The 24,611-nt window shown below is 37.7% G+C and overlaps 1 protein-coding gene across 13 annotated transcripts in view; it reads right to left on the reverse strand.

The window, feature by feature from the left end:
• FRY (FRY microtubule binding protein) overlaps nucleotides 1-24,611 on the reverse strand; it is a 219,843-nt gene that overhangs the window by 114,679 nt on the left and 80,553 nt on the right. For 12 of the 13 annotated variants that reach the window (XR_015284705.1, XM_086881617.1, XM_086881613.1 and 9 more), the window contains one exon: nucleotides 12,245-12,444. Coding sequence is in view for 12 of the 13 variants with exons in the window: in XM_023918660.2 (XP_023774428.2) it covers nucleotides 12,245-12,444 (200 nt within the window). In the remaining variant the exon portion in view is untranslated. Of the gene's footprint in view, nucleotides 1-12,244; nucleotides 12,445-17,444; nucleotides 17,525-24,611 lie in introns of those variants that run through there. The other variant, XM_086881612.1, reaches the window with a different exon arrangement.

Genomic DNA, 24,611 nt, shown 5'->3' on the forward strand with positions numbered 1-24,611 from the left:
CATGGGTTGGACTCGATGGTCCTGAAGGTCCCTTCCAACTTCGGTTCTGTGATTCTGTTACATGATGTACCATCCTGTTATAAAACTACCAGGCAATATGAACATGTCCATGTTTGTATAAAATAAAATATAAAATATTATGTATTATATTATATTATATTGCATCCTGCAGGACATACTGAAAGAAACGTGGTCTAGGAACATAGATCACAGAGTTCATTTTTAAGGAAGACAACTGTGGGGAAAATTATTACTAAAAAAATTACAAAAGGTATTTTCAAAATGGAAGCAAATTTTCAGGTCATACTCTCAGTGCAAATGGTAAAGCCAAGGAGAACTGCCCAACTCAGAGAAGCCATGTGTGGCATCCATTCAACTGCATGGCTTCTTTGTCAAGGAGGCTGAGCTACTAAGACATGGAGAAGAGCACAGGCCAATATTCTAGATGCATGCAACAGCATACAAAACATGAATCTCCTACACCACAACAAAAATAAACAACACATGAGGGCAGATGACAGTCTGAAAAACACGTCACTTGTCACTATCACAATTCTGCTGTGAATTACACTACTGTTTCTGGTGTCTGCAATGTGCCAGTGCCTTATTCTTCTGTAAATCATGACTCTTTCTTCTCCTACAGCTGCAAGACTGGGGCTCTCCCACCAGCTCAGAATGACATTTTGTGTTCAGCTTTCAACAAACTATTACACTCATCAGCATCTGTTAATGTAGCAGGCAAAATACTATTCCCACCAGTGGCTATTAGATACAAAATAAAGAAATCTATAAAGCTGATGAGATAAGGAAATGGAGACTTGAGTTGGACCAAAGATTTCTATTATTTCATGTTTTTTTCAGAAGAAAATGTTGCCCAGTATACTCTGCTGACTGATTTTGAAATTAATTATGCTGATCCACTTGTAATGCCAGCTGGAAAGGAGGCCAGCTATGGGGTGACTGCAGTATCCCCTGACTACCTACCAAATACAAAAATCAACAAAATGTTTTCTACTGAGTCACTGATTTACCCAGAACAGCCATCAATATTTTTCATTGTTTTCTCTAAATATCTAAAGCAACTCCTCCAGGTTACATTTTGGGCACAACAGCTATTAATTATAACTTTATGACAGATTATTGGTGATGAACATCTGCAGTAAAAAACATTGCAACCCTGAGAAAAACACAGGACACCACCCCACCCACAGTCCTCCTCCTCAATCAGTAATCTGGTGCTACCCTGATTAGTTGTGTCTCACAGGAGGACAATACTTCTTTTGTCTAATGCTTCTCACTGAAAAGAACAGCAGATAAACTTTCAAAAGTAGGGTTCAACTTACTTAAATGGAAAAGGATTCTTAAGTTTTCATGGGTCCTGGACAAATCAGCATACTAAGAATTACCACAGTTTAGGAAAACAAAGAATCAACACCCTTTTTTTTTTTTTTTTCTTTTTAATTGTGACATTTCTGATTCTGTTGCAGAAGACTTGTGTTACCAAAGAGAAAGTTCTTAAAGGTCAGTTTCAACAAAAAGGGCTTCAGCATGCGGAAGCTTTGTGTTTCCATGACCAACACTGCAGTACCTGGCTTTCAGAGAGTAGCATTTCAGGCAGAAATGAGGTGTGGGATTCCTCATCCCATGCTGTCTCTAAGGGGAACACAATTAAACAAGACAAACCATGTTCTGGAAACCCAAGTCAGGAATTGCAATCCTGAAAATGCCCTCATCACCTGTAACCTATCTGGGGAAGCACATACACGTCCCAGATACTTTAGTTTCTGATGATGACATTTCCTAGGGGATGCACCCCTGAGTTAAAGAAGATGTCTCCAATGGGTTGTGCCACACAAGTCGTCACATGCCCTCCTACAGGCACTACACCAGGGCTTCCCCAGCCATAGGGCACTGACCTAAAGTAACCACTCATAGGCCATGCAGCAACCTTGGTTGCAGCAGAAGGCAGCTGGGATGAAGAACTGCCAGAAGCCAGGAAGGCTTCTGCTGCCATAACTTCTCAATGTCTCCAGTTTAGGGCTTCAGTTGAGGCCTTTTTCCTCCCTTCATCCCATCCTGCACCTCCTGCTGCTCCCACTGTTCCCTTCCCCTCACACTCCTGCCAGGCAGCAGCTGCTGCTGCAGCTGTCTCTGCCTCTTCGTCATGCCCCTGTTTGGGCTGCTGCTGCTCCTTCTTCCTTGACTCTTTCCAAGGACTGTGCTGCCTCTGGCACTACCTGCAGCCTCTGTGTCAGGACCCAACCTGACCCCATGGAGATGAGAGTCTTTGCACACAGCCTTCCAGTTCTGGGAGCAGGGTGTCCACACCACAGCCGCTCGCTGTAGCCCTGCAGTGAGTGGCAACAGCCATATAAGATTGTGTGTGGAGTTTGGAGGTTTGAGAGAGCCCAGTGTAGAAGTTATTAATACTTGTTGCTACTTATGCTGAGTGCTGAATGGATAAAGAAGTGAATAGAGATGAAGGGCCAGATAGAAATGTGGGGTTTTGTTGTCTAAGCACTCCTGAAATATAAAAGCATGAATACATTCATGATAAGAGGAGCAAATGACCATTGCAGGGAGACATATCTGAGTATATTCAAAGGCAATTCAGTTATAAGAAGGTACTTCAAAGTGTCCTTTGAGAACAGCTATTTTTATTTCTGCGATAAATAATTTCTTTTCATCTACTGTAAACAACTTACCTATTCTATTTGCTTAGCTCTAATATCCTTACAAACCTTTCCATTTCATTTTGTGCAGTATTTTCAACATTGTTGCTATGGCAGATACCATATAAAATATATTTATACTCATGGTAGGTGTCTTTACTGCATACCACAGGTTCAGGATTTGTAAAGAAAGGTTAAAATGCGCAACAATATGAAACTGTCTCTGGGCAATAGATTCCATAGTAGTCTATTTACCCTGGAGATACACTTAATTAGTTTTCAAAAAAATCCTAAAACTGTTTTCTAGCCTCATGGTACAATTTTACTTCACTTTATTTTCTTGCCCACCCAACTCATGAATGGCAAAAAGGCATTTTTATATAATAAGTTGACTTATTTTAGTCTCTGTCGATACACTACATTCTACAGAAATGTCTTCCAAATCTTAGACAAAAAGTTTGGCTGAATTTGGAGCCAAAACCTACAACAACAAAATATGAATAAAAAAAGTTGTGATTAATATGAAAGGGCCCATATCTTACTGAACTATCAAAAAACATGAGAAAATTTCAGAAGAATAGATTCTCAATAGTAGCATTTCCATTTTTAATCCCTAAACTAAACATCCTTATTTCTTGTTTGAAGTGCTGCCTTCAATTGCATATTTGTGCATGCTGGAAACTCCCATAATATAAATACATTGGAGGTAAGCAATAAAGGCAATTTAATATTTGAAACTATTGTTTTTCAATAAACCAGCTAAATGTTTTGTGTCGCCAATGCCTACAAAACAAAATGCTCAACTAAAACTTAACTTCCTTCCTATCCATCACTGCTCTTGGGAAAACATAAATAGAATATAATGAAACAGAATATGTGAAATATGTAATGGAAAATGCATATTTTATCATATTTGCATACATCAACTAAATATAATAATTATAAATTACCTAAAAAACAACTTATCATTCAAACCCTTTCTTCACACAGGCACACTAAAACATTTCTCCAAATACTGTCAGTGACTTTTAATGGTTAATATATTAAGGCTTTTTCAGGGCTGCTACACAAATATAATTGGGTAAATTTACACAGGAATAGCCACCTGTCACAGAACTGAGTGTTCAGGGAAACATAAAAACAAAAGGATGTTGTAGTGCCTATTAAACTTCACTATGTCACCATGCTATAATGATATATAATGCCCCTTAAAGCTATTTTTAATCTCAGCAACCATTAGGACTGTTTTTCCTTCTGCACTGTGGCAGGCTACTGTATTACTGATTGAGATCAAACCCCATTTTTATTTATTCATTTTTTTAAAAAAGAATGGTGAAAGGATATTTTAATCCAAATTTTAACTTTTGCACTGCGCACTAAAAAGCAGACAGACATACCCTACTGAGTGCTCTGCTGGGGTGGAAGACTCACCAAACAGAAAAATGGACCTTTTCACATAAAATGGAGTAGACATAGAACACATTCAACTACTACAGCTATAATATATGTAAAAGGTATGTAAGCACAATCTTAAGAGCCCGAAAATCCCCAATTCTTTCTTCTTATGATGAATCAGCACATCAGCTCCCTCTGCCCCAAATGTCTCATATACTTTTCAGCAGGAAAGAGAATTGCTGTTTGTAGGAAAAGGTCTGCTCCCAAACATGCCAATTATTTTTACTGGCCTTATTTTCTACACACAAAACCAGGAAAAAACATCACTGGCATGATGGGTAACCCAAGTCCTCCACTCCAGCTTTGTGCTCCTGCCTCCTCCCTCCCAGAACGGATCTGTGCTGATCCTACACTGAGCAGGTTCATGAAGCTGAACTTGGGAGTACTCACTTCCATTCAGCCCTTTCAAAATTGGAACAGTCTGTGGTCACACAAAAAAAAGCTCTTGTATGAAAAATAGCTCTAAACTTCTCAGGAAGTGATTTTTGTCTGTTATATACCTTTTTACTATTTAGAAATTCCCACCACCCCAAGGAGTCTAATTAATTTATACCTAAGCAATTAAGAGAGCCAAGCTTTTTTGACTGAAAAGGATAATCTGTTTACTCTGATAGTCTCACAACCGTCTCCCACCTGCAAGTTCTATGAAACAGGCAAATTAGTGTCCTGTTTTCATTAACCATTCTTTGCAAGTCAGCAGGTCCTCATGCATAAACACATAAACTGCCTGTTCAGTGGATGACAACAGAATCTTTGACTTCTCTTAGCATCAATTAGCTACCAGACACTTCTTTTAAGAAACCGTGTCAATGACCACGGTACACAGAGAGTAAAATAAAGGAGATTTCCCTCATTAACCTTTGAAATTCTAAGCATGTAGCAACTGGAAATTCTAAAGGCAAACATAATAAAAAAGATAAGATAATACAGCTTTGCAAGGAAACACTACAACTTTGCATAAGACAAAATGTTAACAAGAACTGTGATGGACTTCATTTAACTGTTGAAAATTGAGAAAAAAGCAATGCTAATTGTGCATGGTACTTCATGTGGTGGAAATAAACATATTACAAGTGGCCATGAAATAACTAAAAATATGCTATATCTCTGAAAAAAAACCAAACCAATTTATCAAGCTCAAGTCAAAAACCTACTTGTCATTACACTTAATGTACAAAAAAAATGAAAGGTGCATGTTTAAAAGACATGTTCAGTATTACTGAGTCTATTCTTCCTGTAATTGCTTTGGGTCTTTTTTTGTAACAACTCTTCTGTTTTGTTCATGTGGAAAAGGATGTGCCCATACTGCTGAATATAAAAATACAGGAAAACATCAGATCATCTTCAAATACAGATTTCCACTCCCTGGCTTTGACTCTTTGGCATCCTTGTCATGCAGTGCTCTGATTCGATGATAGACTATGTCATCACATCAGGTATTGCAGGCCAATTTTTGTCTGATTACCACATTCTCTGCAAAGGGCATCTTTTACCTAGGCTGTCAACCAAGAAAACTAAAATGTGGACACATAGATTTTGGTCATGTGAGTGTTTAGTCTGAAGTAGCTGATATGTCAGAAAAAAGAAGGCCATCCAGGCAAAAATTGAGTTGATTTTCAGAATACTCTACGGAAGTAAATTTCAAGCATCCTGAAGAAAGAAGCAAACCCACTTAAGATTGTTATTTGGATGCACAGTACAAAAATTAGTGCTGCTACTTTCCCAAGATAACATAGAATGTAAAAAAACCCAAAACAACTCCCAACAAACAAAACCAGTTTTCTCACCAGCCTCTAGCAAGGAACTCAAAACCTCTACCATTCCTACCTGAACATTACAAAAATTCCCAGATACTCCCTCAACTCAGTGTTGACAATCAACAATTGCAAACTTTAATCAAAGGATAACTGCTGTTAGAGATATACAGAACAAGAGCAAAAAATCCCCCAGAAAAAGAAATGAAACCAAACCAAGAAAAAAAAAAAACAAACCCCAACAAACAAACAAAAAAAACCACCCCAAAACAACCCAAACAAAAAAAGCCCCAAAAAATCCAAACAACAAACCTACTACTCTCAACATTTCTATTTTCCATTGCAAAGTAAGATGCTTTATTGTAGGCAGGTAGTCAAACATTTATTTTACTACCATATTTTAAGCCCAAAAAAGCTGATAACTGCTAGTGGACCAGTCCTGAAAGAAATATTTTAAAGACGTGCATTTGTGAAATGTGAAAGATACATTTTAAATACATGCTTTTGTGAAACCTGTAAGTTGAAAAGAGTGCTAAGGATAACTTTACTGAGATCTGTGGTACACTCGGGCACAAGTGAGAAAGGAAATTTTCTCGGCTGTTTGTTTTCAGAGCTTGTTTTAATAGGAATGACTTTTCAAAACTGTAACTTAACGAACACATCAAAATCCTCTGTCTATTAGGATCCTCCTGGTTAGTATTATAATACTGTCCCTTGGTTTTCCATGATTTTATTTACTCCAATACTACAGTGCACAAAAAAAGAGGTTGATTTTACAACCCGTAAGTATGATAAATTTAAAAAGAGCATCTGGAGACAGTGTGGGCACTAGGTTGATACCGTAATTCTATTACAGCCTTGTGTTAGTAGATTGTGTGAGTCTAACCTTAAAAATTCCAATATAAGAAGATAAAATTTTGTTGATTGGAACCTAATTTGCTAGGGCAGGGAATGCACAAGGCCTCAGTCAAGAGTGCTGCCATAGGATGCAGTACAAGAGTCCAAGATCTTTCATTTATGAGTCTGTTGGACTGGAATAGGCATGATATTCTAAAAAAAATACTTGATACGGTGATTTCCATGTAAGAATAAGACCAATAGATGACGGAGATTGAAAATTCCAAGTCTATGTTATGACCTTTGCATGAAACTGCTATTCAAGGTATAATTTCAACTGTTTATTAAGGTTTGTAAAGGTTTATTAAGGTTTTTCAGCTATGTGACCTGGCTCAGCCATGGGGAGGGGGCAGGGCAGTGGGAGCATGAGACTAGTCCTGTTGTGGCAGGGACTAATGGCTCCAAAACCTGGGAATGGGTCCTGGCCTGTGGGCAGGTGTGGGAGAGACTCAGAAGAGGCCATTACGGCTTATTAATGCCCTTAGGGCCCTGACCACTGGTTACCCACTCAGAATAACATGACCTAATTTAATAAAGCCTATAGGAAGCCCTTATCAGTTGGCTTGAATAAATTTAGGGTTGTAATTGCAGGGCTGCTCCAAGCACAGCAGAGACCTCTGCAAACAGGAGCCACATTCTGTCAAGACCCAGCCAGCCAGGAATAATGCAGGACAGCAAATGACCGTGGCCATGGTCTGCTGTCCACTACTGCTTTAACATCAGGTAGATACTTATTGTTACCAACTGTGTTACTGTCTTCACAGAACAGAAAAAGAAGTGAGGAAAGTGTATTTTTGAAGTGAACTTGAGAACTACTGCCAGTAGTTTTCTTTAAAATTCTGTTACTTGGAACTTTCTTGGCTATCTGTTTATTTCAGAGGCTGTAACTGTACCATATAAGTACATATGAGAGGTGTCCCCAGGTGATTTGACCTGAAGCCTTTTCCTCCTGGTTACTGGTACTGATTTGACACACTTTCATGAGAAAGGAGAACAGAATTTTCAATATATATTTGCATAAAGGTATTCAAATAAAATTTTGTCAGTTTGTCTGGGAATACATACACTGAGTGAATATTTAGAACAGAGCAAGGCAGCTTGCCTTTCCTCTTTTCCAGGAAATTACCTGTTCCTTACAGTAACTAGTATCTATTCACTCTGAACAAACAGAGGTCCAAAGTCCCTGTACAAGCCAAACTATCAATGAGGACTTCAAATGTAAAACACGTGTAAGGGTAACGTGTCTCATTACAGGTGACAAACAAGGAGTTGTCACCTTGTGTGATGCAGCTGGAGTTTTAGTCCACGTAAACCAGAAAATTCTGCATTACAGCTGTGGGATAAAACTGCTTGGTATTATCATAGCCTATATAAATCCTACTAGTTATCACAGCCCAGTCCTCAGAAAACAAAAACCAAAAAACCTTTTCTCTGTTCTTAGCATATTCTTCTCTTGCCTAGAGAAAGCGAAGCCTAGACTGAAGCTAATCAGAAACCAGTCCCATTATACATATTGGTTGGTCAGTCTCTGCAATTTGCATTATTCTTTCCTTTCTTTCAAAGTCTTCTGAACCACCTGCTAGGTTGTTACCACCAGCTCTGTCTTGAAATAGATCTCTACTTTAATGCCTTCAAGCTTCTAATGAAATGGAAGTAATAAAGACACTAGTATCAACCACACCACTCCTCTCAGGGTTTTTTCCTAATGGTGAGATTAAACCTGCCTAATAAAAAGAGTTACATGCAGAATTCATGAATATGCTTATAGTCCCAATCCTATAATGAGTAAATTCTGTTCTTGAGTTCAGTATTCAGAGAGAGCCTGAATTTAGACAAGCTTAGTAAAAGAAGATGCTTGCAGGAGAAAAGCATAATGAAAGTTTACCAACAGCTAAATTAACCATTAACAACTGTCAATGCCTGTAGCTCCCTATGTTTTATCAATGTCTACAGCTGTGTGTAAGTACTGCTGAAAGGCTTATTTAAAGATTAGCGTGCTCTGTATGCACAGGATGAATTATTACCCAAAGTGATAATCAACAGTCCTAAAAAAGGAAACTTTTTTTCCGGGCTTTCTCCTTACAGAGCTATGAAACATATTCTTTCAATTAAACTGGCAAGAATATTTCCCTGGCTTCCTCTTTATAGCTTCATTTCAAGATCATCACTGCTTGAAAAAAATCAGCAGTAATAAAATATCAAATAGTATTTAGAAGTGAAGCAATGCAGAGAAGATTTAGAATAAAAATGGATTAAAATTAAATATTAATTAAATCAGCTGTGGAAAAAGGTCTGTGGAATAAAATCTTAATATTTCTTACAAATAAGAACCATTATCTACAGAAAAGAACCAGGAAATTATTAAAGATTATCAAGAAAAAAATACTTACATTTCATTTACAGGAATTTAATTTTATAAACTGGATTTTATTTTATAAACAATCTACTTTAATGAAGTCTGCTGCCAAATACTTTTAATTTGAAATAATATAACTTGACAATCTGGGTACAGTAGTTAATCATTAAAAATTAGCCACATGACTGTGAACTTGTAATTACTGAATTGTATTTTTTATATATCAGAGATCCTAAAAAGGGAAAAATTCACCTGAAATTCTGAATAAAATATTCTATGGGCAAAGTTAAAAAATGTCAAATCTGGAAACAAAAGTTTTCCATTTTAACTTGTTAAAGACTTAGCAGTGGATAGCTGACATTATATTTACGTCTAGAAAATATATTAAGTGGGGAGCGTGTTTTTTATGATGATCACTGCCAGATCCAGTAACCAAAATGTCAAATGATACTTGGTTGCCAGCCAAGGCAGCAGGAGGAGTAGGTGTCACTGCTCTCTGCTTTCTCTCCCCCTGGAATATTGCTATCCCAGATGAGACTTCATGTTGCTGCAGGAAGGGGTGGGGTTTGCTGTGCCCTTCACTGACACCCTAGAAAATAGCAGAGATTTCTAGTGCCTTTCTGGCATCTGCAACTCACGGCGTGACACAAACGTGGTTTTCCTACATGGTTGTCAGAACACTGTAATTTACACTTTGGCTCTGTGTGCATCACAAAAGAAAGAGATTGATATATCACATGGACATATGGAACCCAAAGAAACTGAGACAAAAATTCATAAAAATAAGACCAATGATAATCAGAAAGTATAAGCTGGCAGAACATGTATGAAAAGAATGGTCTAGGTAAAAAAGGTATCCATTAGTATTTAATTTAACCATAGTAACTTCAGAGCTTCAATGTGAGCTAGACTTTGTGATAAAAGAGATGTAAAGGCAACAATATTATAAAAAGATCATTTTATCTTCTCTAGAAGAAATCCTAAGTATTCATTGCTCATTATAAAATTAAACTGTCATATCTTGTAATGACTTGGAGAAATCAAACTAGAAATATCTCAGTGTTGAGCACTGTGTAAGTTTGACTTTCTTTGAAGTACACTTGAGTTTAATTAGACCACAAACTTCAAAGAGTTCAACATCTGACTAACTAATTGTGAAAAAAGGCCAAAAGGTAGCTTTTCACCATCAACTTATAAACATCGTCTCGCAAATCCTTGGGACTTCTTGGTCACAATTCTAGTAAGTAAAGTAAAATGTTGGAACAAAGCTGCTCAACATCCAGCAGCCACCTCGCAAAAAGGGTAGACTCAAATTCTTAGCTGTTATTTGAGAATAATTTTTGCCATTTTCCCTTGTCACTTCTTTCATTACAACCTAATTATTTCAAAATCCTTTTGACTGAATGTCTACAGAATCCTGCTTACTCATTGGTCACAGCCAACCTGAAACAGCAGCATGCCATGACATGTAAGTTTTATTAGTACTAATGAGATGTGAGTATGTAATTGAATTATTGTTAGTGACTCATGGTCAGACCCCTGTAAAAAATACGTTCTGAAAATGATGACAAGAAGGTGACATTCCAGTCTCTTGAAATATTTCTACATTCTACATTGAATTTATCAAATAAAATTCCATTGAACAACCTCTAGAATATGATCAACATTCAGATAATAATACTTTCTCAGTGTGAAAAAAACAACATATTACCACACAGCAACTCAAGGTGAAATGGGAATAAGTCCATGCCTGAAATGTTATATGAAAATGCAGACGTTCATGCTTAAGAGTAACACAGGTGCTGCAATGAAAGTATATCCTCAGTACTGGTCCTCTGACTGTTTTCCTGATCTTGTCAAATAATTTTATATACATTCTTTAAAAATTTTAAAGACATCCTCTGGGCATCACATGAAAACTGGATGATAATAAATACTGGTATTTTATTTTTTAAAAGAACAGTATAACTGTCAGGTTATTCTACTTTTTGTGATTTGGAGGGAACTCATCAAAGAAGAAAAATCTGTATTTTTGTTTATAATATTCTTTACTGTAAGCTTTTTGTGGTGTTATTCCAAATTATGTAAGATAGTTCTGTCATCTTGCATCTAGCTAATGTTTCAGAAGAAAGCCTGGTAAAACTTTCCAAACATCAAATGCTTCTGAATCTAAATCAAAGCTAAATAGATGTCATCAGAATAAAGAAAGTTTTAATTCTGCCCTTCAAAATATCCTGAAAATGGGGAACTAAACTAAGTATTCTACATTGGACTTTATAAAAAAAAGATTCTAAGATTTTATTAAAATTACCTTATAGTACAGAAGTAAATATTTCTGGGTATTTTTAGTTTGTTTTTTTTTTTAATCTCATCAGATCTAAACTATTAAGTTTTAGAAATATTCTTCCTTAATCAAAACAGCAAGACTGTATATAAAATGTAATCTCAAGTTAATGAGGAGAGTCCTGGAAGATCAGTTACATAAGGCAAATTGTAACAGACATACTTGTGTGCTAAATTTGCCTAAAAATACAAATGACAATGACTCTCTCATGGTCCAAGACCTTGTAATGTCCTTTTAAGGTTGTAATCCTTTTTCAAGTGCTGCATGCTTTTTCATATCTGGAAAATAGGTGCTATAGCCCTCTATTAGATTATGAAATCTACTACTGTCAGAACTAAAAGAGGAGTCAGCAGTGGTAGCCATTTTAATGTTTTAGCTGAAAACCTGTAATATTCAGAAATACTGCTTTTATCATATTTCAGCATTTTCTAATCTATTTTGACTCCAGTGACTGCTCTCCCAGCTGTGAAATCTATGCTGGCTGACACCTCTTCTGCCTCTCAATCCCATTAACGTGTGCCCATGCTGCAAACAGAAATTCAATATTAATTCCTTTTCATGTCACCTCTTTGGCATGTCTTGCATACCTCTGCCCTCTCCCACGACATTCTAACTGCCAAAGCAGCACATCTTACAGTTTGGGGAACACTATCAAACTCCAACGCAGATTACAAACGAAATACTCTTCATTGCACAGCGAGCAAGCCTGATTTTGAACCAAATTCAAAGCACAGTATACATATACATGGAGTTTCTTTTTACTCACAAGGGGTTCTGCCATGATGATGCGAATCTTGCGTTCAGCCAGAGTAGTGAAGTTAACAAACAAGCTCTTCAGGACATATTCGCCTGGTTTACTGTCTGGGTCAATGCTGATGGGCAACATGGCTGGAGGGCCTTTTTCTCTCTGTGTACCAGAAACAGGAGGGACAGGTGGCTTGATATATCCGTTACCAACTGGAGAAGCTGAAATGTGGAAAAAACACATTTACTTCTGGGTAATTCAACACGGTTTAACTTTCACAGAGCACCTCAACAGCTCACTGCACTGTCAAAGCAAAATTGGAGACTAGCTGCTAATCAGAGAAATATATTACACATCAATGTAACTTCCATGGAACCATACGTAAAATACACATTGTCTAATTGAAAGAAGAAATAAAAGATGAAATATATTTTAATTGAGTGGTGTTTACTATGCAGAGCATAGTAAACTCAATCCTTATTTTTTTTTACATGGTAAGACTTCCTGACACCTAACTGAAAAATATCCTCATTTTTTGTCTTTTGTGTGCAAGTCAGACCTGTAACTCAGTTGTCAAGTAACAAAAATCTATTCTTTATTGCTATTCAAACTGACTTAGCCTTGCAAAAATCAGGAGTCTGGTCTTTTGACTATGGTGAGTTTTAAAGGGTCTTATTCTCCTTTAATCTATATTGGGTGAAGAATGACAAGAATGACTCAAAAAAAGAACATACATGTTACCAGTATAAATCTTACATGAAGAGTCAGACATAGAATGTTTTCCATGGCCAAAAACTATTAATTGTGCATGAGCTTTCTTGAAAGTATCAAACCCTACAGTTCCGCCTGGCACTTTTGAGATTACACCTGGTGTACTCTGTTCAGTTTTGGTCTCTCCCATGCCAGAATGACATTGCTATTCTGAAGCAGAGCCAAGAGAGGACCACAAAGATGGTCAAAGGCTTGCTAGATTAGTAAAGGCTGAGAGTGCTGGACCGATTCAACCTCGAGAAGAGAATGTTATTGCACCCCTTAGCTACCAATGGAGTCTAGCAAAGATGTCAAGGAACTAGATTCTTCTTTGAGCTGAAGATGAAAGGACAAGAGGCAACAGACACTAGTCTGAATGTGGTAAATTTCTATTAGATAATTTCCACTGTGAGGGGGTGAGCAAACACAGATACATGTTGTCCAGAGATACAGCAGAAAATCCACTTTTGGAGATACTTGAAAGTTGACCAGACAAGGTCCTGAGAAACCCTCCCTAGCTGGTGAGCAAGCTGGGGTTGGACTAATCATCCATCAGGGATACCTTCCAACCTAAATTATCCTGTGATTGAATTCCCCATAATGAGTATCAAGGTATTGTATACTAGACTGAGCTCAACTGGCTGTTTCTCTGTGAATGAAGGAAAAGTAAATAGCAGCACTTCAAATGCTACCATTTTACACATAAAATTTACAACCCAAAATCCTCAGGGCTCAGCTCTTATTGGCAATAAAAGTCATGTTTGGTCTTCAAACAGGTACTGGTAGCACTCTTTCTCTGTTAGTTTTGACAGAGACTTTAAAAGCAGAAAATTAAGTAAGACTGGTAAGACCAGCCATTATCCACTCTGAATGTAATAAAAGTGTCACAATGCCCACAAGCACAACTGATGATTTGGATGGAGATGCTTTAATGCAATACAAACCACGGAAATATTGTGAACTAAAATCATTACAGCACTTCCCCATAGCAGAGTGTTACATCCAAGTTGCATAGAAAGAAACAGAGAAGGAAGAATGAGCTACAATGATAGTTACCTCACATCTAATACCTTTAGTCTTTTCCTTTGAGGAACAGAATTGCAAGTATTACTGAAATTAACTGTCAATTATTAGTGACACATGATTGTTTTAAGGATAAATCAGATTTGCTTCCTATGGACTTTAACACTTCACTGCTGAACAAAAATAAAAATAAAAAATTAAAGAAGAAACTTTATGGCTTGAGAGCATTTAAATCAGAAGCTAAAATTACAAAAAAGGATCCACTAGAGAAAAGAGAACATGTTTTCCTTTAGAAAAATCAGGTTAGAAGTTTATATATAAGAGAAGACAAAAATTCTTCTCTTCATGTAGCTATTATTCTGCAAGTGTAACACATCTACACTTTTCTTTGAAAATAACCCCTCGCTGATGAGGTACAGCATCACTCTTCAGCACAGCAGCAGCGCTTCTCCTACTGCAACAGATGTTTCCTGCTAGATTTGCTTCCTGCAAAGTTTCACTTGATTTTTGAGGGCAGAAGCATTATCATGGAATCTTCCTGGCATTATGACTCTTAGCAAAAAACAAAGTGTATAAAACAGTCCTACATTTATATTGCACAAAACCTGTTCTAAAAATATATTGTTCTCAATAACAATCTACTTCAAAGTAGAGTGTACACCAGAGAAGAGTGTAAGTGCTACTGCTCTTCTGTCATCACCTAGGCTCTCTTAAAACTTAAACATGAAGACAGTGGGATGCAAAGGATCAGATGCAAATTTTTATAGACTATCAAATACACTAGGCAATGGAAATCTCTCCACAAATAGCTTTAGGATGGAGTCAGACAATATTTTTGCAGTTAGGAATATATTTGCCAAATGTGTGGTTTTGACCGGCTTACATCTACCCATGAAATCAGCTCCATCTCCAAGTGCTCAGTCAGGAAAATTTTTTGGTGAGCAGCAAATCCGATTTTCTTAAATATCTGTGTCCCTGGTGCAGCACAAGCCCCGTCCCTTGCAGTGCCACCACGCTGAGCTGCCAGGCTTGGAGCTGAGCGCTGCGCCCCTGCCAAGCACAACACCGCCGGGCTGGGGCCAGGCAGCCAGCCCAGGCTGCCTCTCAGAGCAATCTGCTGCCGTCTAATAGAACACAAACCTGCCTTCTGCTCCTCAGCAGCTCTGCTTTAAACCTGGCTGCTCAGCTCAAAACACCGGGGGGATTCATGGGAGGCAGGCAGGCACGCATGTGGTGTGTGAGAGCAGGTACGCCTCCCATCCTGGCGAAATTAAGTTTAAAAAACCTTACCCATGCTACCTGGGAGCTGCCACCCTAATCTTCAATCACTGTAGCATGCAGCCAGGATTCTGAGACTGGAATTTCAATCCACATAGTCATTGTTAGTAGGAAGCCTTTTAACAATGATTCTGTTAGGTTTGTGACACAGGTTGATTTAACTTTTTTTTCCAGACATCTAACTGAAAAGTCACTTATTTGCACACTGGAATAGAGGAATGCAATTATCTGTGAGATCTGCCAGTGCACCAAAAATTTTTATTCTAGCACTTCTCACAAATAATGAACTTTACAGTCTTTTCCCAAATACAGAAAAAGCACATCCTGGGGGTTAACATCTATCATTACTACAGCAATTACTGCAGTTAGGAAAATGACTGACATATGACATTGATTTAGTTCAGTTTTTTAAAAGACCATTTTGTAGCTGTTAAGCCCATTTAAGCATCTTTAGTGCGAAAGCTAAAATTGCCCACACTCTGAGGGTCTGGCGTAGATCATGAGTTGGTCATGAACTATTATATATATATATATATATATATATATATATATATATATATATATATATATATATATATATAATATATAATATATAATATTATAATAATAATATATATAGGTTTGGCTTTTTCTAAGGCATCTTTTCAGCTCCATTATCTCCAGCATTTGCATATGCTTGATATTTGCATTGCAAAAAATCTGGCCCCGTGACAAGACTATCACTCATATCTATATAATAATGTATGAGCTTTAAAAGAATATAGCTTTTATGCCTAGACCGAGAGCCCTACAAAACTCACTAAAAAAAACGTTGCCTCTGAGACAAAATTGGAAATCAAGGATTCAAAATTTAAGAAGCAGCTGCATTAAAGTTATCCTTGATTGGTCCCTTTATGTTGACACATGACACATTATACTGTGAGCCTTAGATGCAGCAATAAAAGAGATGTGCTCAGTTTTGTCATCTATGGCAGAGAAACACTGCCCCATTAAATAATACATATTAAATAATTAAAATACATCATTTTAACATGAGAAATCACCATCTATAGTTTGTGTGGCTTCATGCAGAAGACATATGGAGGGCATATGGTGGAAGGAAGGAGTTATACTCAATTTGAGATATTGATTTCCTTAACAAATTTAGTTTATACTGCCTGATTTCAAAATAATAAATGCGATACCAAGAGAAGTACCAGAACAGACCACAGTTTAGTTTGAATGCCTTCATATTGTAGGGCATTGGTTACTTTTATTACTTGCACCACACAAGTATTGCATTAAGCTAAACCCTTTACCTAGAGAAAAGTAGCTCATCCCCCAGCAGAATGAAGGGTGATGCACATGGAGGAGACCATGGTAACCCTGATGCCCAAGGACTCTGCAACAGCAGAGAATCTACAGATCAAGTTTAGAGAGTTGTTTACATATTTAAAGCTCCTATCCTATGAAAATCTGTAAGAAAGTTTAACCATGCTATAAAATGTCTGTACCATTTTGGGGGTGTAATTCTGTCTGAGCATCTTTTTTTGTTTCCAACATGGTTCCCTATTTTTCTACTAAATGAGCAATGAGCTGTATTTCAAATTATGCTCTTACCCTACAGAGTATTTTCATTTAGTGCAAGCTATAACCATATTATTTTATAAATTTTATGTATTTTAAAAAATTAAAGACAAGGAATAAATACAGAAATATAATGAAATATCACACATGGTTGTCATCACAGCCATATACTATTGCCATGGAAAGGCCTCCTGACATAAAATCACTGCTAGATTTTTCCATGTATTGATCATTTCCCTGATCAGAAAAACACCTGTAAAAAAGCACTGTAGTTTTAGTGTAAAACATGGTCAAAAGCTAAGGCTAGGGATGGGTACCAAATTAAATTATCCTAACAGATTCCCAATTATGATCTGCAATACAGGTGTTTTTCTTAGAGCTGTAAGAAGAATCAAAACAACTGAACGATCATAATGCACAAGCCAAGAATCTGCGCTACATTGGATGTAACTTCAGCCACACAGTTACTAAATTTTCAGTATCTTTAAGCAGAAAAGCAGAGGTTGCTTTATTTTAGTAAACTGTGTCAAATTCACACTTTAGCAACAATGAACAAACTAATAAGACAAATGGAAACATCTATTTGCAGTATTTTCATACCTACCGAGCCCCTTTATAAAGCCGATCACGCTGGATTTTCTCCAACATGCTACTGTAATATCCATGAGCCTGTGAATTCCTGAAATGCTCCACTCCTTCAGTTAGAAAAGTTAGAATCCTTTTCTAACTAAAATCGAAAAATAAATTAGGTGTTTCATAACCCTGTTTCACACTTCCTCACTGCTTGTGAGGAAGACATTCCCTTCAGTTTCTTAGTATTGTTTCTCAATAGACAAATGCTGAAGACCTGCAGTGTGCGAGCTAGAGCAGGCCTGCAGATCAGCTCAGCCTTTCCATAACCAAAGGGGTAATTTTTAGCTTCAGCATATGATGATGACCACTCACAGAGTGGCTGCACGTCTATATTTATCCACAAGTACATACTATGCTGACAGATTAGCGAAACTACTTCAGGCACTCCAAGAACATGAGACAGGATAATGGAGTTCGACAAAAACAAACCACACATATCAAACACATGTATTATCATACAATCCAAGCTGAAAACAATTAGTAGAGAAATGCAGAGCACAGTGACAACACAGGATGGGTTTTGTTTTGTAACTAAAGTCTTTCAGCCAAAAGTATATACAGTCTAAATTCCTTGCGATAAAGCCAACCCAGTATCTCTTCTTTTCCCATGCCAAGAATCAGTGAGAAACCACATATCCTTAAGAATAACTGTACATCTGCTGCAATAACTCTTGAGGAAATTTGCTTTGTTTTAAAGCAGCAATTACAATATTAAAAAGAAAACACATTATTAAATAAAGCATGAAGAATTTAATTTACAAGGATATGGTCAATATGCCACAAAAGGTTGCTTTGTCACCTTTTGAAGGAAAACATTCCAAATTAATTCAAGCTTGATAGAGAGAAAATAAAAAAATTAAACTGTTGCTGAAAGAAACAAACTAAATGTCTAGCAGATCCATTTTTATCTTGGTGAAATAAATTGCAAGATTCCCAAGGAAAATGGCATTCCAGCTTATTAGTAGGATGCACTAACAGCAGTATTTTAATGTAAGCATTATTTTCATAATTAATTTGCATATGTCCAGTTCTGGGCCTCTCAGTTTAGGAAGGACATTTAGATGCTTGAATGTGTCCAGAGGAGGGCAACAAGACTGGTGAGGGGCTGGGAACACGACCCCTGTGAGGAACAGCTGAGAGATCTGGGGTTGTTTAGTCTGGAGAAAAGGAGACTCAGAAGTGACCTTACCCCTCTCTACAACTTCCTGAGAGGTGGCTGTTGTCAGGTGTCAGGTGTCTATTCTCCCAGACAGCAACTGACAGACTGAGAGGACGAAGACTTAAGCTGCACCAAGGGAAATTTAGGTTGGACGTTAGAAAGAAATGCTTCACTGGAAGAGTGACTGAGCAATGGAATCATCGGGCCAGGGAGGTGGTGGAGTTGCCATTCCTGGATATGTTTAAAAAACGCTGGATATGGCACTCAGTACCATGGTTTAGTTGATGAGGAGGTGTCGGTTCATAGGTTGGACTAGAAGATCTTAAAGGTCTTTTCCAACCTAGCTCATTCTGTGAAACCTCAGTAAACATGTATTCTAAAACTCTGACTCTGATGACTGTCTAAAACTGTTCAGGCAAACTGTTCAGGCAATGATTGGAGAAGACAATCAGTCATTTTGCGCAGCTGTCTTGACACAAGAACATGATGTAAAACTATCCCAACTCATCCTGACTTTCAAGAGTCTATTTAATCCAAATACAGGATTCTTCAAGAGTTTCTTTGATTGACCAATTAGATAGATGGTGTGCAATGCAAAAAAGATAAAACCCAAACAATTACATATAAAAAAAATATGGAAATCCTTATACTAGAGGAAACACTATCTAGTCTAGAAGATGAAATAGAGAAGAGACAGTAGGGTCAGCGGGGAAATGGACAATACAAGCTCAAGATTCTGGAGCAAAACAGCTCACTTGGAAAACAAGTCTAAGGGAAAGAGATTTGGGAGGATATCCAATAAAGTGTTGAGATGACCTCAGCTCTCTGAAATGGATATCCTCAAATACTTGAATATGCCAAAACTATAAGGGAGAAAAAGCTAATTTATACATTTCAAATTCCTTAATTTCTTTAAAGAGACATGCCTCAGGAGAGTCATTTGTGTAAACTGGAATGGGAAAGAGAAAGGAAGAAGATATCTTCCATGATAAAGGCACTCCAGGACTTGGTTCCCTATTTACCCAAGATAAGACAAATATTTTTAATTATTTCTGAGTACTTAGTGAAAAAAAAAAATGCTGTTGCCAGGTTTAGATATACTTATTCCACTCTTTTCATAGTACTTGTGGAGCTACAAAAAACAGTTCCAAATCCTGTAGACCTTGTCAGGCAATCCTTGTCCAAACCTCCTTTTACCATAATAGAATACAAGTTTCATGTGAACTCAAGGAACAACAAAGATAGAAAACAGGAAACAAATTAATTAGTACATCCACTAAGAAGTGGCAGAATTGCCAATAAAGTGTAATCTTTGGCCAACCCTACTCTACTCAAGGAAAAGGAGGCTTAAACATTCTCGCTCTGTGTGTGTGTGTGTGTGTGTGTGCGCGCACATGCTTGCCATTGTTGAATTTATTTTCAGTATCTTATAAAAACACAAGCCTAAAACAGACCATGTAGTATTCTCAGTGAGACTGAACATTTTGGTAGATAAGGCTAATTCCTTGTAGCAAACTCCTTCAGCCCTCCCCTTAACCCAGGGGTGGACAGTGATTTGCAGAACGGAGCTAAGAACATGTCCCAGATGTGGTAATTTTTTAACAATCAGATCCAATTCTCTGCAGGATAGAAACAAAATGCAACCTGGAAATAAATATATGGTCACTCAGTAGGCCTTATGGATGCTAAAATAGCACTCGTGGGGAATGCTCTTCTCTGCACGTCTACGAAGACTTCATATGTTCATTCTAGTCAGAGATGGTTATGAAGCAGCCATCTTCTATAATGGTCCCACCAGGACCCCACCAGTTTAATACAGGTATCTTTGCCCAGACTCAAGGAAACATTAAAACAGTCCTTACATGACTGTAACATATAGACAGGTCTTATGTTAGATTGATGTGGTGAAGTGCCTGTTAGCTTTGAAGCCAAAGGTTCTTGTTTAACCTAGAACCTTGGAAAGAATAAAACTCTTAGCTTGGCTTTATTAGCCACTAGCAACCTTCTGGCCTTCACATCCCAGCTGATGGCAGGTAAGTGTCAAGCTTCGTAATTCTCAGAGGAGTACTGCAATTCTCTGCGAGAGAGGGGTAATTGATGTGAGATCCTGTAGGGGAAAGTAGTGAGTGGAACACATTTTCTCCCCTTGCATACACAGAGGATTCAAGAATGATGACTGCCAAACCAAACAAACAAACAGGAAATCCTGTCATATGCATCCATTGACTTTTTAAAGGCCTTTTCACTGACTTGGCTAAGCATCCTGTAAGATACAGACTTTCCCTCTCTCCTTCTCATAAGTGGCAAGCCAGGGATTGAGCAGCTTAAGAGTGTCCCCTAGGTTCTTATCTCATGAGGATCCTTGCAAGACATGTGAGGGAGGCAGGGAAGCAATTCTTCTTCCCTCCCATTCTCTTAGCTCACCATCTATTTTTCTGTTTCTTTTCCTCTAAATCATTGTTTTCTTGTTTACATATACCACTGTGCTGAAGATACGTAGGAATATATGGATGTAGCATAAATATTTTTACCTGCACCAATTCTAGAATTTTCTTGGTTTATTATGAGATTAAAGACTGAAAATGTTAAATGACATGGAAAATCTTGTAGAAAATCTACAACAATTTTCACATTTTAGTGTTTCATTTAGGGGTGACTTCTTACCAAAGGAAATATCTTTGTTGCTTCTGATGGGATCCAAATCAAACAACAATACTTGTCAGTTTCTGTGTTTTATATGGTAATGACACGCTGCCTCTTTGAAGGGTTACTTGAGATTAACAATATACTTTCAAAAGATTTCAAAATTCTGGCATCTTTTCTGCATAACTTCACATGGGTTTTTTGACCTTTTCCGGTTATTCCAAAAGAAAAAACTCCAAAGAAAGGTTTAAAGATATTTTCAGAGGAGTAATTGTTGGGGCTTTTTCTAAAAAAAATCTAACAGAGACAAGGTCTATTTCTGAAACTACAGCAGGATTTCTTTGGGCTCAAATAGAGATTAAAAATAATTTGATTTTGAATAAAGACATTCATAATCTTCTTTTGCACTTTTTTCAGGTACTAGGGCAAAAGGGCTAAGCTCCACTTAGGTTTTGTTGGGTCAGAAAATAGCTTCCTCTAAGATTTTTAGACAGACATTTTGTTGTTGCATTTGCTTTCCTTTTCTGAGACAGCGAGATGAAGATATTCCTGTAATTTTGTGGTTGATGGGTGTTAGCAGAAGAATTATTTTTAGGGAACTTGGAAAAGGGTTGAGGAAATAAAAGGCTAAAAGAGTCCAAAAGAGAGGGAATAGTTACTTCCAGAAGAAGGACTGTCTAGCAAGCAGGGAGGATGTGACCTGTATCTTCCTTCCCTGATGTGCTGATTCGGGCTGGGGTAGAGTTAATTTTCTCCACAGTAGTTGGTGTGGGGCAGTGTTATGGGTTTGTGCTGGCAACCCAGGGATTTTTAAGTTACTGCTGAGCTACACAGAGCCAAAGGCCTTCACTGCTTCTCACCCCACCAGCGAGTGGGCTGGGGGTGCACGTGGAGTTGGGCGGGGACTCAGTCAGGACAGCTGACCCCAGTTGACCAAAGGGATATCCCAGACCGTGGTAACACGTTCAGCATGCAAAGCTGGGGGAAGAAGGAGGAAGAGGGGTCATTCAGAGTTAACACTGTCTTCCCAAGTTACTGCAAGCTGTAATGCAGAGCCAGCTCTCCTGGGGATGGCTGAACACCTGTACACAGGTGTGAGCAAATGGCCTTGTGGCCAGCTGGGTTTAAACCATGACATCTACACTTTTTCTCTTTGGGACAGTATACTTTTCTACTTAAGTGTTCTGCAATGTAACTGCAAACCCGGGTAAGACGGAATTCTGAAAACATATTTAAGCCGTTTATTTGTTACCAGAGAGAGACACCTCAGTCCTATTCCAATTTCGACAGCTACCTCAGATGTTAGAACTGGAACCATCCCTGAATTTTTGTTGTTTGTTCACACTTGCTCTTCCAAACTACTTACATGTTGGATCACACTGTTAAAAACTCCTCTCTTTCACTGGAATGGAAACAGCATATCGCTTGTGGATGATGTGTCTTCTGTGCAGTGTACACATGCCTATGAAAACCTGAGCGTGTTGTGATGCACTTGTGCAAACAAGCAGTACTTTATTACCAGTGTATAAAAAGAAACAGCTTCTACTTCTCATGACATAACACTGTTCAGTTTCTAAGAGTTGGTGTTCTACACCTTTCTTTATTTCATGCCACAGTAAAGATGCCGTGTCTAGTTATGTTTCAAAGTGTAGTAATAGTAAGGAAAATCTTTAAAACTGTACTTGCTTTTTTGCATCTTCTGGTGCACTTGATCTACTATAGGGTGCCTTTTAGGGAAAGTTACGAATGTAACCACCTACCAACCAAATATCAAACTTAATCTAGCCATCCAGGCTCTGGGTAAATTGAGACTGACATTTCTAGGTGATCCATCAAACCCTTCTTAGATTCTTATCTTAAGACAGAATAAATCACTTTCCAGAGGTGTCTCACTCATTCAGTGATTACTGAAAGAGAAATGACAACAAAGACACCCAAAGTTATTAGTGATGGTGTTCACTCTTAATTCTCTACTCTTCAAGAGCACCTTGTACGCATTAAAATGCACTGTGGTGCATTTTAGCTGCTGCTGGCTCAAATTCTTGTCCTTGCTCATGTGGGTGGAAAATGGCACAACACCAACAGTAAACCAAGCCACAAGCTGGATCTGTGGACTGGCAAGTTAAACCATCACAAACCAAGAAGACTTTCACAAAATTTTGTGAAGCTTTCTGTGATGACACCACAGGAGGAATTTCTCTGAATAAAGACTAACTTCAGAAAGACATCAATTCATGTTTCTCTCTACAGGGGAGCACACAAAGTAACATCTGTACAAAGAAAAATGAAAGAAAAAATTTTGCTGCCAAAATCTGGATTAATATTTATTATCAATCTCTTTCACTAGGTCTGATTGAACCACTGCTGTCACTACTTAATACTGACAGCAGAAGCACACTTATAATATTGTCTATCTTCCATATTTGTCTATCTTCCATATTCAATACTATTTGGCCTCTTTGCTTACAGCCATCTTTTATTAGCCACAGACCATTGTGATGGTATTGTATCTAATAACTTTCGATGCTATTGTATCTAATAACCCTTTATTACATTACATTAACAATTCTTTCAAAGAGGGTTCATTTGCTTCTTAGCCACAAACCTAAATGCAAATGCAAATGCAAATGCAAATGTTTGCTGCTTGGGTAGACTGCGGCTCTGGGATATAAATACATTTTGTGGTGACTGAAATACAAGATAATGTATTTTACCATCCACATGAGCTCAGTGAGGGTTTCTGAAAATTTGGCTTGAGTGCAGCTGCCCACTGAGAAACTTTCACTTGAACAGATAAGTGGAGTGCATGGAATTTAGCTGCTGTCCAAGGGAACTTCTGCATGACCAGTCAGTTGCAAATACCTAACACAACATGGACAGGACATTGCTCTCATGCTGGTCAGTGGGCCATGACAGAAAACTCCTTCCATGCATTGAAATGTCTAAATGTTTTGGAATGCCAGAAATAAGTTATTAAATCTGGAGAGGATCAGGCACCTATAGAGATGAACCCTGTCTAATCTAATTATGAAAATAAAGAAAGAATCCAAGGGTTCACATTGGATTTTTCAAATAAACAGCTTAAACCCTGCAAAAACAGAGTAGTTCATTAGAAAAACCAAAGAGCCTAATCAAATCTGAAAATAATAAATATATGCTTTTTATAGCATATTCAAAGGGAAATTCAGTACTCCTGAGGGCTGAAATACAACAACTGATGTTGTATCATATTTTCTCAAGTGTGTGTGAGCAAGGGCAATCCAGGCAACCACAGCACAGCTGGCCTGATACTCATCCTGGAGTAAGAATTTAATTAATAAAGAACCAAAGCATGAT

This window comes from Cyanistes caeruleus, chromosome 3, assembly GCF_971803275.1.
Source record: "Cyanistes caeruleus chromosome 3, bCyaCae1.hap1.1, whole genome shotgun sequence".
Lineage (NCBI taxonomy): Eukaryota > Metazoa > Chordata > Aves > Passeriformes > Paridae > Cyanistes > Cyanistes caeruleus.